Genomic DNA, 14,641 nt, shown 5'->3' with positions numbered 1-14,641 from the left:
GCGGAACTAAACCACGTGTGCATCAGCATGGATCAACAATGACAGCTTCTGTAATTATCATATTATTTATGTATGTACACATATAGAAAGATTAGAAAGAAGCATAACCATGGTGAAGGAACAATTTAGAGAGAAAAATGTCGCCAGTGAAATGTAAGTAAATTTATTGATTTTGCAAAATTAAGGAATGGAATAAAATATCTTAAACAATTATATTATTTACCATTCTTGATATATCTGTAATACCTATGTTCTAATAGTACATGCTCTCTTTATTCAGCTCCCACATATCTTTCGAAGCAGACAACATGCAGAATATGCTTATGCAAGCCAGTGTGCAAGTTGTGACTAAAAATATGTACAACGAGGATGTTGGGCGTACCCCAGTTTTGTATGGAATACTTGACAGACGCATGGTATTCAAGAATTGTAACAATTTTTATCTGTTTTAAGAGAGACAAAAATTCTATAAAATTTAATGCTTTTGTTCACAGGGAGTATGTTCTAGTGGCAATGAATGTACTACATGTGGTAAAACATTGCTGGATTGTGTAGGCCATTTTGGTTATATAGAGTTGCAATTGCCAGTCTTTCATGTAGGCCATTTCAGATCTATCATTCAGATTTTACAGACAATTTGCAAGGTAATACTGCTGCCTAATTTTTTTGCTAAGATTTATCACACAGTTTTCTTCTTATATTAATGAATTATGTTATCTTTATAGAATTGTGCCCGTGTTCTGTTAACAGAAGAAGAAAGGTCATTTTATACACGTAAATTACAAACTTCAAATCTAGGATATCTAATGCGTAAGGCATTGCGTAAGCAAATTTGGGAGAAAGCAAAGAAGAAAACAACATGTCCAACTTGTAAAGCGAATAATGGTCCTATTAGAAAAGCAGGTTTTCTTAAGATTGTACATGAAAGATATAAGAATTTAAAGAAAACAGATCCTATTATTCAAGAAAAATTAATCGAGTTAGGCCCAGCAATGGAGCATGACAAAGAGCTTAAGAGTGTAGTAGAACAAAATTACAGAAGTGTATTTGACCAATATTTATATCCAAATGTGGTAGGATTTTAAACTTTTTTAAGTCTTTCCATATCTTCCATGTTTATTATAATTTACATATAAACTTAATTCTTTAAGGTTCGAGAACTTTTCACCCGAATTCCAGTAGGTGATGTTTATTTGTTACTAATGGATCCTAAATGTGCAGTGCCAGCAGATTTAATATTAACTAGGATTCCTGTGCCACCCGTTTGTATTAGACCTAGCGCTTTGTCTGATTTAAAGGCTGGTACAAATGAAGACTATCTAACAATGAAATTGTCCGAAATATCTCTTATTAATGATGTTATTGAGAGACAAAATAATGTTAATATAATTAGTTACATGGATCATTGGGATTTTCTTCAATTACACTGTGGTCTTTATATCAACAGTGAAATATCTGGTATACCTCCTCACATGCAAGTAAGTCTCTTAAAAAATGATCATCCGAAAAGATCTGCTTTTCTTCAATAATATAATATATACATGATTCTCTTTTAGCCTAAAAAATTTGGTAGAGGTATGGTACAAAGATTAAAAGGAAAGCAAGGACGTTTTCGTGGTAATTTGTCTGGTAAACGTGTTGATTTTTCTTCTCGTACAGTAATTTCACCCGATCCGAATCTTAGAATAGACCAAGTAAGTATTGCAATGCACAAATGTGATGCAATAGTGATATTACATGATATATCATTTATGATGTCGAATCTTCCTACACAGGTTGGTGTACCTATGCAAGTTGCGATGACTTTAACGTTTCCTGAAAAAGTTAATCCTTCAAATATCGAATTGTTACGCATATTAGTTAGAAATGGTCCAGATGTACATCCTGGAGCGAATTATGTACAATATTACGATAACAATACGCAAAATAAAGTATATCTTAGATACGCCAATCGGAACAAAATCGCTCAAAATTTGCAGGTAATATATTAGCATGATCTATAATTTTTTTTACAGATTATGTAGATTTTTTAATTGCACTATGCATGTTGCAGAATGGTGATATTGTCGAAAGACATCTCAAGGATGATGATTTGGTGCTATTTAATCGACAACCGTCTTTGCATAAATTAAGTATAATGGCGCACAGAACTAAAGTGTTGCAGCATCGAACGTTTAGATTTAATGAATGTTGCTGTGCGCCTTATAATGCGGATTTTGACGGTGATGAAATGAATATACATTTTGCACAGACCGAGGAAGCGAAAGCAGAAGCGCTGGTTCTATTAGCGGTAAATTCTAGCGCTCTCAATTCGATTAATTACAATTGTTAAGTATATATAAATATTCAGAAATATATTTTATATGATCTTTTTTTTATAGAATAAATCCAATCTAGTTACACCACGCAACGGCGATTTACTGATAGCTGCAACCCAAGATTTTATAACAGGTGGATATCTTTTGACTCAGAAAGATGTGTTTTTCCGGATAGACCAAGTTAAATTGGCTCTTTGTTTCTTGACTGGTCCAGACGCGTCTACGAATGTAATTCTTCCTGTACCAGCAATTCTAAAACCAGTCAAACTGTGGACTGGCAAGCAAATATTCAGTTTGATTATTCGACCAACCGCAAAATGTCCTGTTAAAGCAAATCTAAAGACAAAGGGCAAGACTTATACTAGCGGCGAGGAATTTTGTATTAATGATTCTTGTAAGTTGCAAACGATAGTAATCTTATTTTTTGCAATCATTTATTAAATATTTATAAAACAATCAAATTTTTCAATCCACAGATGTTATTATTCGCAATTCCGAGCTCTTAGCAGGAGCAATGGATTCATCTACATTGGGTTCCGGATCGAAGCAAAATATATTTTACATTCTGCTACGTGACTGGGGTGAAGATGTTGCAATCACGGCAATGTGGCGTTTAACAAGATTAACAAATCATTTTAATTTTGACAGAGGAATTTCTCTCGGTCTCAGTGATCTTATAGCGAATAAGGGTCTTCTACGAGCCACAGAAACTTTGTTAAACACTCAGTACGAATAATTTAAAATTTAACAAACAGTGCTTTAAAATAAATAAATAGCTAATTCAAATTTCATTTACTTAAAGCTACTCTAAGTGTGATGAATACATTCAACTAATGGAAGAAAATCAACTCGTCTGTCAACCTGGATGTACGATAGAGGAAACATTGGAAACGAAGATATTAAACGAGCTTTCGGTTATTCGTGATAACGTTGGTAAAGCATGTTTGAAGGAATTACACCGTACCAATACTCCTTTAACTATGGCGCTCTGTGGGAGTAAGGGTAGTTATATCAACGTTTCTCAAATGATTGGTATGTATATTTAATAATAATATGAATATATGAATATATTAACAATATGAATAATTTTGATATTTAATGGCATTGTGTGTATATCATTGTTCACAGCCTGTGTAGGTCAACAAGCTATCAATGGACGTAGAGTGCCGAATGGATTCGAAAATCGTGCATTGCCTCACGTTTTAGCACAATTGAGGAAACCCGATGTTAAAGGCTTTGTAAAAAATTCATTTTACTCCGGTTTGGGATCAAAAGAGTTTTACTTTCACGCGATGGGTGGTCGAGAGGGTCTCACGGATACCGCTGTCAAAACTGCGGATACCGGATACATGCAGAGACGATTGATCAAAAGTTTAGAAGATCTATGCGTTCACTATGATATGACAGTACGTAATGCGATGCGCGATATCATACAGATTTGCTATGGTGGTGACAAATTGGATCCTACATACATGGAAGGTTTGTCAACATTGTTATATATTTTGTACAAACTTTTATAATAGGATACTGAGCACTGCTATTCTGCATCTACAGGTAAAGACTGTCCGGTGGACTACAAAAGAGTATATGATCATGTGAGAGCAAAGTTGCCTTATAAGAACGAAGAGCCTTTAGATGCTGTTAGCGTGATGAGCGCCGCAGAGGACATGCTATCTACCGAGGAGTACGAGTGCTTGAGTGACGAATTCAAGATGGAATTGATGTAAGCGCGACGATAAATATATAATAGATCTTGCAAATTTCGCATACAGATTTAATAAATTAAATGTTACAATGTCTCTCTTATTTTTGCAGCGAGTTCTTGAAAACGGTGGCGCGGAAGATAGCGCGTTATCGGCAGAACATTAAGTCGAATTCACCGGTGGTCCAGCAACTCGAACGTTTCACCCTTTCACAATTGGTGGAATTTATTCACACGTGCAAGGAGAAATACATGAGAGCCGTGATAGAACCAGGCACGACTGTGGGTGCCCTTGCCGCGCAAAGTATCGGCGAGCCAGGAACCCAGATGACTCTTAAAACATTTCACTTTGCCGGTGTAGCGTCTATGAACATCACTCAAGGTGTGCCGCGTATTAAGGAGATTATCAATGCGAGCCCGAAGATCAGTACTCCCATTATAATAGCGACATTGGTAAATGTGTTATTTCGAGCGCATGCTGTGTTTTTTCTATATCAATTATGCATCTTAATCTTAATGTAATCTTTTTTTCCTTGCAGGTTGACGGTATGGATCTTGAAGGTGCCGAACGAGTGAAGGCGAGAATTCAGAAGACGACACTAAAAGATGTAACGGAACTTATTGAACAAGTATATACACACGACGGATATTTTATTAGGATAAAATTAAACTTGGAGAAGATAAAATTATTAAAATTAGAAGTGAACGTTTATTCTATCAGTTATATGTAAGTATTTTATTTGGAGACTTAAATTAATAGCATTCTTTAGGTATGCAAAAAGGAGTAATCCGAGTAATGAAAAATAATTTATTATTTTAGACTTTGCACATCAAAGTTGAGACTAACTTCAAAAAATGTGCGTGTAAAAGACGATTCAACTATTATTATTTCACTAACTAGACAAAAGGAGAATTCTAGTTTTCCGTTTCGTCGATTGATGGAGGTTCTTCCAAAAATTATTGTGAAGGTAATAAAATGTTTATATATTTGTGTAATTTTTTACATATTAATAGATAATAGATATACATATGTATTAATAAGATGCAGTGATATAATCTCACTAATTTGTATAATATATATAAAAAATATTTAAAACTTAAGTAAGAAAATATTTAGATTATATGAATCGTCAAACATTTTAATAATTGAGTAATACAATATTTAAAGTGCATTACCCATGATAATAGTAAATTTCACTTTTAGATAGATTCTTATTGCCTAAATATTCTCATTTAAAATTTTTTATAAAGGAGTCTATATATTTTACATATTTAAAATATTTTTATTCATTACAGGGCATGCCATCAATTTCTAGAGTTGTTGTACATGATGAAATGGCTGAAGGGAAAAGGAAATGGAAATTATTAGTGGAAGGAGATAATTTTAGGGAAGTTATGGCAACATCTGGAATCCTCGGTACAAAAACGACATCGAATAATACAATAGAAGTAAGTTCAGAGAAACCAAAAATAAATCATATTAAATATTAAAAAAATGGAATATATTTATGAGTATTTGTTTTAGGTTTTTAAAACACTCGGAATAGAAGCGGCAAGAACAACTATCATGTCAGAAATCAAATCAGTAATGGAAAATCACGGAATCAGTATTGATCGTCGACATCTAATACTTTTAGCAGATTTAATGACGAGTAGAGGAGAAGTGCTTGGTATTACAAGACAAGGTTTAGACAAGATGAAAGAATCAGTTTTAAACCTAGCATCGGTAAAATTTTTCACTTTATTACTTTACAATATATTTATATGCATTTTTTTTAATATAATAATTTTCAAATTAAGCTCTTTTATTAGCTTTTTTTTGTTCTATAATCTAAACGGAATTTTAAAGAAATGTGGAAACGCCTTTTGCAAATGAGTTGTCTGTTACAGTTTGAGAAAACGTCAGATCATCTATTTGATTCAGCTTATTATGGACAGAAAGACACTATATGCGGCGTGTCAGAATCGATAATAATGGGTATTCCAATTCCAGTGGGCACAGGAATGTTTAAATTACTTAACAAATATCCTTTTTATATTATAGTCGTAATATATATATTTTTTATTTACATTTTTCTTCCAAAATAGATATATACACTCGTACATTTAATATATGCATTAATTTCCTTAATGATTAAACACAGCAGATAAATATGAACCACAAAAGAGGGAACTTCTCTTTGACAATCCACAATTTCACAAGCAATTCCATTCTGGAAAACGACTTACGCGAATACGACCGCGTCCAGTGCTACAGACGTCTTAATTATGATATGATAAGATATACACATATAAGACATTGATATGATAAGATATATATATATATATATATATAAATTATATATATATATGACATACATATATATAAAATCTGTTTTATGGAAACAAAGATTTGTTATTTATTAACAAAAAAATCCTTTTGCTAAATGATCAACTTTAATTTTATTTGATTTGCTGATGTATAAGTTAAATAAAATTATAAATTTTGCAATGCAACATTTACTTTTTTATTAAAAATATTGCATATTCTCTTTTTTTAAGTCATACATATATGAGCATAACCAGATATTGAGAGTTGCTAGGAGACAGATTACAGATTGTTTGATCTAAATCTGCCTCGTATTTGTAATCTGTTGTAATATAAGAATAAAATGTTAAATGTGTAATTTGCATACCGAGCAACAAAGTGATAATCGAGATGGTAAATGAAAAGGAGTTTTGGACGGAGATTCGAAAAGATATACCAAGATACAAAAAGAGGAAGCCACGAGTCGTTCCTGCTTTCACTATACAAGCTCTGCAGGTGACGCGCATATTGCAAAGTAACAGTGATGATATATATAAGGAATGAACGTAATATACGACAATACGATGTCAATTTTGATGCAGGAAAATACCGTTGTTCCAAAACCACCACCATGCGGATTGTACAAACCTCGTCCACCAAAACCATCGACTTTCCGAAAGTTCTACAAACGCGGCGTTTTTCCCATCTCCTTGGAAAACGATGGCTATGGTCAGAAAATTAATTGGAAAGTAGATATAGAAAACTTGGATTTTCATCATTATTTGCCAATGTTCTTCGATGGATTAACAGAAACAGAACAACCGTATAAATTTCTAGTGGAGCAAGGAATATCGGATATGTTGGAAAATGGTGGCCCAAAAATATTACCTGTTGTTCCTCAACTCATCATACCTATCAAGAGTAAATCTTATATGAATTAATTTGAAAGGATAGTTAATATTATTATTGAAAAAAAATATTTTAGATGCTTTGAACACAAGAATGCCTGAGATAATTTGCACCACCATGAAAGCACTTCAACGTTTAGTACGTTCAGCAGATTGTGTTGGTGAAGCTTTGGTTCCATATTTTAGGCAAATTTTGCCTATTCCTAATTTACTCAAAGACAAAAATCGTGAGTAGATATCTTTATTTTTTATAAATAAAAATAAAAATTAAATCTCTGGTGATTCTCTAGTGAACCTTGGAGAGGGTATTGATTATTCTCAACAGAGAGGAGAGAATGTAGCAGATATTATACAAGAAACGCTTGAAGTATTGGAAAGCTATGGTGGTGAAGATGCTTTTATAAATATCAAATATATGGTCCCTACTTATGAATCTTGTATAATGAATAAATAGATGTGGATTTTAATAGAAAATGGCACTGCAATCCATATATTAAACAGATTTATTCAATATTTGTAAATGAAGATTATTAAAGTGCACATAAAAAATTCAATTTAATATATGTGTGATATATATATATATATATATATATATATATATATATATATATAATATAGGAACACAGTGTTGTGCTTAGATGATTTTTAAATTAGCTAAATAAAGATGAGATAAACATTTGTAAATTTATCTTAGATAAAATAAAGATAATTTTTTAAATATATCTAGATAAAAGATAAAATTATATGGCGATTCATCTAGATAACTTTCAGATATTATTTTTAAAAGTACTTATATAAACACAGTTATAAAAAAATGTAAATTATGAAAAAGATATAAAAAATATATTTATATTTTTATTTGTAAGTTTTTATTGCTTATTGCTCAAATTCTGCTATTTAAGTATTTTTATGTCTTATGACTCTATATATATATATATATATATATATATATATATATATATATATATAAACCAAATTATCTGAATATTATTCTTAACATTTTTTTATCTAAGATGCACACAGATATAGATAATACATATTTTTATTATCTATATAAAGATAAGATGACGCCAAAATTTTATCTAGATAATCTATATAATTTTATTTAGATAACAGAAAACACTAGGAACACATAATATAAATAAAAAAAAAATATATATATATATATATATATATATATTTTATAGAAATAAAAGATGAAATATTTATTATATTTATTAATTTACAAATTAAAATTGAAAACTAAATAACATGAAATATATATATATAAAATTGATTAAAAAAGAACAAAATTTATGAAATAATAAAAATAAACTTATTTATTGTCATAAAGCATATATTTTTTGTTCATATTTTATAAATAGTATAAAAAGAAGAACAAAAGTAGTAGAGTTAATATTTTTTTCTGGTGTTCGTGAAAAAAAAATTCTAGAAATATATTTATATCTTTCCTGCATCTTCTTTCAATGTTACAGTGCGATTAAAAACAAGCTGAAATAATAAAAAAAAGAATGTTAATACAATGTATATGTATTATTTAATTTTTTGGACATATATATTTACCCTGCTAAGCTTGCTATCAGGATCGACTGAAAAGAAACCTATACGTTCGAATTGAAACTTATCATATTCATACACTTTTACCATTTTAGCTAAACTATCATCCATGTATGCTACAACTTCCTTTTTACTGGTAGGGTTAATATCACTTAAAAATCCATTGGGTATTTCATTTGTATCTTCAGGATTTTTATGTTTGAATCTAATAATTAAAACATTAAAAATATTTTAATCATATTAAAATTCTCAAGTAATGTTTTAATAGTTAATAATTTGAAAAATGTCATTACTCACAAACGCTCATACAGCCTAACAGATGCCAAAACTGGATGAGACACCCAATGTATAAACGCCTTTGGTTTATTGTTTTCTGAAACAGGCTCTTGTCTAACTGTTATGTTTATAATGTTGCCACCGGCATCTTTCTCTATAGTTTCAAACGTTACTACAATGCCTGCGTGCTTCAAACCTACAGATTGTTTCGGCGTCAAGCGTCTAAAGCCTTTCTCTTCAATCTACGACACAAACATGTATTTTAATAAAATTATGAATAGAACAAATTTTTAGGAAAAAGATAAATATATATATTGCATACTTCCTTAAAGTCCGAGGCTTCTATATACAGGATTTCGTCGAATGTGATTTCATGATGTCCCTTCTCTGGTTCGTTGGGGAAATTGGGTACAGTCAATTTTATGGCTTTATCTTGAGGGAAATTTTTTATAGTCACTTTAATAGGCTCTAGAACAACCATAAATCGCGGAGCTGTAAGATTCAGGACATCCCTTACAATTGCTTCCAACACTGCAGGATCGACGGTCGCTTGTGCACCAGTTACACCCATTTGAGCACAGAAATTATTTATAGCTTCTGGTGGAAATCCACGTCTACGTAGTGCACTCAATGTAAACAATCTGTAAAAAAATTATATATATAACATTAATATTATTAGTAAAATAGAAATCTATTACTATTTATTTTATTTTTATATTATTCTGTACCTGGGATCATCCCAATCTGATACTATTCCTTCTTCTATTAATTTGGCAATTTTTCTTTTAGAAACTACAGTATAATTAACATTTAATCGTCCGTATTCCCATTGTACGGGACAATAAACGTCCAAAACGTTGCAAAGCCAATAATAAGATGATCTTCGCGATTGGAATTCCTTTGTACAGAGAGAATGAGTGATATTTTCAATGCTGTCGCACAAGCAATGAGTGTAATCATAAGTGGGATAAATGCACCATTGGTCACCAGTTCGATGATGCGGTGAATATTTTATTCTATATGCAACAGGATCCTGCTTGCCTTCCTCTAGAGTCACTTTCAAACGTAAAGTTGCTTCTCCCTCTTCCAATAAACCATCTTTCATATCCTATTAAAAAAAAGAGAGAGAGAGATAAAATAGACGAATATATGGGAATCAAGAAAATCCGCTTGAGATGAATATTTCCTTATTACATTAAACAGTTGTAAGCTCTCTGCGATTGGCCTGTTACGCCAAGGACTCGGTGGTGGATTGAAACCTTTTATTTCTTCGCTGGATTGATGACAAACATAGGCTAAATCTTTCTTTATAAGTTCCACAGCCCATTTGTACAGTTGCTCGAAGTAGTCAGATGAGTGTGTGATCATAGCAGGTTTGTAACCAAGCCATTCCACCATTTCTCGTATCCCAACGAAAAATTTCTCCTCTTCCTTTTCAGGATTTGTATCATCATATCGCAAATAACATATTCCATCATATGCAGCAGCATATCTATGAGATTAATTTTCTTTATTATATTATAATATTCTTTATTATATTATAAAGAAATATGTTACATCTTATAATAGATATTATATATTATAATATATAATCAGTTTGCAAATGTCACATACCCGAAATTGATGTTGATAGCTTTTGCATGTCCAATATGTAAAATTCCATTAGGCTCAGGTGGAAATCTGGTTATTACTTTACCACCAGTAGCTTTCAAGTGTTCTTCTAACAGATGATGTGTGTTTGGTGTTACAATATATCCTTCAGTTTTATAATTTTCCCCAGGTTTATGAAAGTGAATCTTATTCTTCATGAGTTCACTTATAGTTTGTGCTTCTATCTTTTCACCATTTGATGCTTTTTGTCCTAAAATTTTAACAAACAAATAGAAAATTTGTAATTCTAAAGATGGATATCCAACATTTTTTAACATAATACACAAATATTACAGCTCACCTTCATTTACAATTTCAGATTTATTGACAGCTTTTGTTTGCTTATCCTTTGGCTGTTTTACTTTAGACACTGGTATGAGATCAGTTTCAGTTTTTGGACCTAATAAATAGAGAAGTTGGACATCAAATTCATTTTTTACCATTTTACCATCTGCCCATTTCAAAATATTTCGTACTTTTTGCATGAGTGGACCAGAGTTAAAGCGGTACCTATTTCAATAAAAATGTAACATAAAATTGTAATTAATTATGATAATACAACATTGCTTTTTTTCATGTTAAAATTTTCATTTAAATATAATGTATACATGTTATTGGAAATGAACTTTAAATAATCTGCACTTTTTTAATGTTTTATTCACCTCTTTTCCAGTATCTCATTTTCATGTGCCTTGATGATTTTCTCAACTTCCTCTTCTATCTGTTCAGGTGAAACCACCACTCCTATACCACAAAACTCTTCAAATTCTTCTATGTTAAAAGCATTATTCACATTAGTCAATAGATAATTCAATGCAGCATCAACTCTCTGCACAGTATCCAGCTTCTTTTCAACTACATAATTAGTAACAAATGGTATCTTCTCTGCAACCTGATTTTTAATTTTAGAAGCCAGATGATATAGTAAAATGCCAGCATCATGAGAAATAGGACCCTTTTTGTTAGCCTGTAAGTGTTAAATAAATTTGTAATATATGTATATATTTTTTTCTCTTGTAATGTATGTCAGACTGATGACTTTCCATTTATGTCGCATGAATTGGAAACATTCTATATTGTCAAATTAATAATTTTGCTTATAATATATACAAGAGTATAAAATTCATTATCAAAAAAGTACATTTAAAATACTTTACAGAATACAGATAGAAATTTTTATAATATTTGAAATAAAATTATAAGTCTAACAACACAGTTCAGTTTTCATTAAGTATATTCAACACATATAGTAGGGAATGTGTTACAAAATTAAAAATTAGGTTCATAGTTAATGTTAAAAATACACAGACAACATATTATAAAAGTCTCTGTAAGATAACATATTATAAAAGTCTCTATAAGATATCTTAGATATTAAAAATTTTTTTATACATTTATTAAGAATTCATAATTAAAATTAATACTAAAAAATAGATTAACTTATGTGTCTAAAAAACATCTCAAAGGCATCTTTAACAGTCTTATATTTCTTAAATATCTTTAAAATGTTTACATATTTTAAGAGATTAAGATATCTTAATCTCTGAGTATGATGCAATTGCACTATCTAAGAAAAAAACAATGATGCAAGAACATAAAATTTTAGATCTTTTTTTTACAAAAAAATTATTTTTTAATTTAATTGTTATTATTATTTTCAAATTTAATTCGAAAAATACAATTTAGACCAGATTTAAGATTCTATTATTATAAAATCAACCGGTAATCAGTCTGCTAACCTCATCTATCGCGAGTTTGAGATTCTTTGTGACATTCGCATTTTTTAAAGTTTCCTTAGCCTTCTGCTCGGTCAGGCCAATCGTTTGGAATAGTTTCACATCGTCCTCGTTTCCCGCCGACATTTTATTTCTTCTTATTTAGAAAATAAAACGTTATCGAATAGAAAACGATCACACCCGATCATAGGATCACAGCCACGTGCATTATAACCTCTTTTCTACAAGATGAGGGCATCGGCAAACTTCGGTATATTTCGACATGGCTCGGATATAATCGGGAAATTATCCATCAATCCCGATACAATATACAGCCGAGTCTATCCGAAGAGAACCGAGAACCCCCTTGTGTCACCGCGACTATTTTGACAGCTGTCATTTCTGCACATGCACGGGAAGCGGAATGCGTTCCGTTTGACGTCACCGAAAATTTCGGAGCATTTGATCGACCAATTAGAGTGAAGGAAACCTTTGCCCCTTTTTGTTTCGATTGGTCATTTTCAAATGGAACGATTGCATTATGCAACTAACGCCATTGATTTTATTTCTAAATTTACAGCGTGTGCCAGCCATGAAAAGATCCCGACAAAGTTTGCTTCTATTTATATACATACATATATATATGTATATATAATTTGTATATATAATTATTACCACTTCTCTTTGTAAGAGATTTTATGTACACATTTTTTTGTAAAACAATTATATTTTAGAAGGAGAGAAAAGGTTATTGCAGAGAAATCTTAAAAGTGGAAAATTAAAGAGTAGATTAATAGTCAAGAAATTTGGTCTATAAATATATGCACAAGTCGATTTTCATCATTTTCATTGAATAACACAGCAAATTAATTATCTTAATAAGTAAACGGTATGTAAAAGATTCAACGTGTAAAAGTATGGGAAATAATTATTTAATTTGATCTCTACATATATCACTCGAATTTTTCAATAGATTGATCTTGTATAATTATTTTTATTTCTAATTTTTTATGTGTAGAAATATTTCTACACATTAATTGTGAACAATGTGTGAAAGCGATGAGGAACAACCACAATTAAGTTCGAGCACGCTTGCTGTACTACAAGAATTTCTCAAGGAAAAATACGAACAACAAAATAATTTGCTGGAACATTTAGTTAACAATAAGGAAGAGCAGATACCAGATATTTTGTTTGATGAGAATTGGGTGAGTGAATGATAATGTATATGCACATTAATATATGATATTTTTGATTTTCTAAAAAACTAATATATGTAATTAATGTTATAGCAATTGAGCCAATTTTGGTACGATGATAAAACAATACAGGCTTTAGTTAGAGGTGCATTAAATTCTACACCAGCAAATGGAAAAATTGCTTTAATTTCTTGTCCAACAATTTACAGTAAACTGAAGAAAGAATGCGGTAAAAGGCAAGGTACAACTCTAGTATTTACACTTTATACATAATTTATAATGTAAGTAATATTTGTTGAAAAGTTTTTAGTATATAAATATATTAATTTTATTACAGTTGTGCTGTTTGAGTATGATAAACGTTTCAAGACATTTGGCACAGATTTTATACAGTATGATTACAAATTGCCTCTAAACGTGCCTAAAAATATGTCTAGTCAGTTTGATTTAGTCATAGCAGATCCACCGTTTCTTTCAGTCGAATGTCTAACTAAAACTGCAGTAACAATAAAGTTTTTAACAAAGAAAAACATTGTGCTTTGTACAGGTATATATATATATATATATACAATTACATATTCAATTCTTTGTTTGCATATTGCTTATACGCTAATATAAGAGTGAATATAATTTTATTTGTAGGAGCTGTGATGACAGAATTGGTGGAAAAACTGTTAGACATAAAAAAATGTGACTTTATTCCAGGTCACAGAAACAATTTGGCGAATGAATTTTGCTGCTTCTCAAATTTCGATTTTGATAAAACTTTGGAATAAGCGTAAAATACACAGTATTAAGTGGAATAATTAACAATATTATATTTTGAGAACAGTACCAAAGAAAGATATATTTTCAATATATCATAAATGTTAGTAAACTAATAAGTTTATTTCTGAAGAGAATCGATATGAATGGATTTAATTAATGTAGTCAACTGATACTTAATAAACTTATTATTTTGTTAATGATATTTTCGTTTATACAATAAGTTGTATTTATGCAGGAAAACAGAAAGATAAAAATGGATGG

At 30.5% G+C, this 14,641-nt stretch overlaps 4 protein-coding genes across 6 annotated transcripts; 3 read left to right on the top strand and 1 right to left on the bottom strand.

Moving 5' to 3' along the window:
• Positions 1-5: 5 nt before the first annotated feature.
• On the top strand, positions 6-6,516 carry LOC114936829 (DNA-directed RNA polymerase III subunit RPC1-like). The gene is made up of 20 exons (XM_085487197.1): positions 6-153; positions 281-416; positions 495-644; positions 726-1,073; positions 1,152-1,478; positions 1,557-1,694; positions 1,776-1,979; positions 2,054-2,290; positions 2,382-2,712; positions 2,795-3,044; positions 3,121-3,350; positions 3,447-3,797; positions 3,873-4,041; positions 4,134-4,473; positions 4,560-4,747; positions 4,841-4,988; positions 5,317-5,469; positions 5,546-5,746; positions 5,911-6,045; positions 6,164-6,516. The coding sequence occupies exons 1-20, from the start codon at positions 110-112 to the stop codon at positions 6,284-6,286; spliced, it is 4,203 nt and encodes a 1,400-aa protein (XP_085343323.1). The 5' UTR covers positions 6-109; the 3' UTR covers positions 6,287-6,516.
• A 70-nt stretch (positions 6,517-6,586) lies between these two features.
• Positions 6,587-7,750, top strand: LOC114936878 (parkin coregulated gene protein homolog). Its single transcript, XM_029310216.2, has 4 exons — positions 6,587-6,823; positions 6,910-7,228; positions 7,293-7,442; positions 7,506-7,750. The coding sequence occupies exons 1-4, from the start codon at positions 6,719-6,721 to the stop codon at positions 7,667-7,669; spliced, it is 738 nt and encodes a 245-aa protein (XP_029166049.1). The 5' UTR covers positions 6,587-6,718; the 3' UTR covers positions 7,670-7,750.
• A 766-nt stretch (positions 7,751-8,516) lies between these two features.
• Positions 8,517-12,670, bottom strand: GlnRS (Glutaminyl-tRNA synthetase). Its single transcript, XM_029310223.2, has 10 exons — positions 12,438-12,670; positions 11,361-11,665; positions 11,000-11,208; positions 10,663-10,909; positions 10,243-10,540; positions 9,777-10,156; positions 9,371-9,689; positions 9,070-9,290; positions 8,779-8,977; positions 8,517-8,706 (listed from the first exon to the last, which is right to left on the bottom strand). Exons 1-10 carry the CDS (start codon positions 12,558-12,560, stop codon positions 8,656-8,658), a joined length of 2,352 nt encoding a protein of 783 aa, XP_029166056.2. The 5' UTR covers positions 12,561-12,670; the 3' UTR covers positions 8,517-8,655.
• Positions 12,671-12,797: 127 nt separating this feature from the next.
• Positions 12,798-14,577, top strand: LOC114936885 (EEF1A lysine methyltransferase 1). 3 transcript variants are annotated; one of them, XM_029310225.2, is made up of 6 exons: positions 12,798-13,058; positions 13,148-13,302; positions 13,432-13,621; positions 13,706-13,853; positions 13,950-14,159; positions 14,255-14,577. In XM_029310225.2, exons 3-6 carry the CDS (start codon positions 13,460-13,462, stop codon positions 14,386-14,388), a joined length of 654 nt encoding a protein of 217 aa, XP_029166058.1. In that variant the 5' UTR covers positions 12,798-13,058; positions 13,148-13,302; positions 13,432-13,459; the 3' UTR covers positions 14,389-14,577. The 3 variants fall into 3 exon arrangements, with proteins under 3 accessions (XP_029166058.1, XP_029166059.1, XP_029166057.1); XM_029310226.2 differs by having other exon boundaries at positions 12,798-13,071; XM_029310224.2 differs by having other exon boundaries at positions 12,798-13,302.
• Positions 14,578-14,641: the final 64 nt, after the last annotated feature.

This window comes from Nylanderia fulva, unplaced genomic scaffold (genome assembly GCF_048542155.1).
Source record: "Nylanderia fulva isolate GAGA-0341 unplaced genomic scaffold, ASM4854215v1 Scaffold11, whole genome shotgun sequence".
In the NCBI taxonomy this organism is placed as follows: Eukaryota; Metazoa; Arthropoda; class Insecta; order Hymenoptera; family Formicidae; genus Nylanderia; species Nylanderia fulva.
The sequence above is the reverse complement of the archived record's forward strand: the minus strand, read 5'-3'. Positions and strand labels throughout refer to the sequence as shown.

Coding starts and splice junctions, on each gene's coding strand:
- LOC114936829 (XM_085487197.1), top strand. CDS start 110: ATGGTGAAGGAACAATTTAGAGAGAAAAATGTCGCCAGTGAAAT. Junction 645..725: donor TTTTACAGACAATTTGCAAG/GTAATACTGCTG, acceptor TTATCTTTATAG/AATTGTGCCCGTGTTCTGTT. Junction 1,980..2,053: donor AAATCGCTCAAAATTTGCAG/GTAATATATTAG, acceptor TGCATGTTGCAG/AATGGTGATATTGTCGAAAG.
- LOC114936878 (XM_029310216.2), top strand. CDS start 6,719: ATGGTAAATGAAAAGGAGTTTTGGACGGAGATTCGAAAAGATATACCA. Junction 6,824..6,909: donor TCACTATACAAGCTCTGCAG/GTGACGCGCATA, acceptor ATTTTGATGCAG/GAAAATACCGTTGTTCCAAA. Junction 7,443..7,505: donor TTTACTCAAAGACAAAAATC/GTGAGTAGATAT, acceptor GTGATTCTCTAG/TGAACCTTGGAGAGGGTATT.
- GlnRS (XM_029310223.2), bottom strand. CDS start 12,560: ATGTCGGCGGGAAACGAGGACGATGTGAAACTATTCCAAACGATTGGC. Junction 11,209..11,360: donor AATGAGATACTGGAAAAGAG/GTGAATAAAACA, acceptor TTATTGAAATAG/GTACCGCTTTAACTCTGGTC. Junction 10,541..10,662: donor GCTATCAACATCAATTTCGG/GTATGTGACATT, acceptor TTAATCTCATAG/ATATGCTGCTGCATATGATG.
- LOC114936885 (XM_029310225.2), top strand. CDS start 13,460: ATGTGTGAAAGCGATGAGGAACAACCACAATTAAGTTCGAGCACGCTT. Junction 13,622..13,705: donor TTTTGTTTGATGAGAATTGG/GTGAGTGAATGA, acceptor TTAATGTTATAG/CAATTGAGCCAATTTTGGTA. Junction 13,854..13,949: donor AGAATGCGGTAAAAGGCAAG/GTACAACTCTAG, acceptor ATTTTATTACAG/TTGTGCTGTTTGAGTATGAT.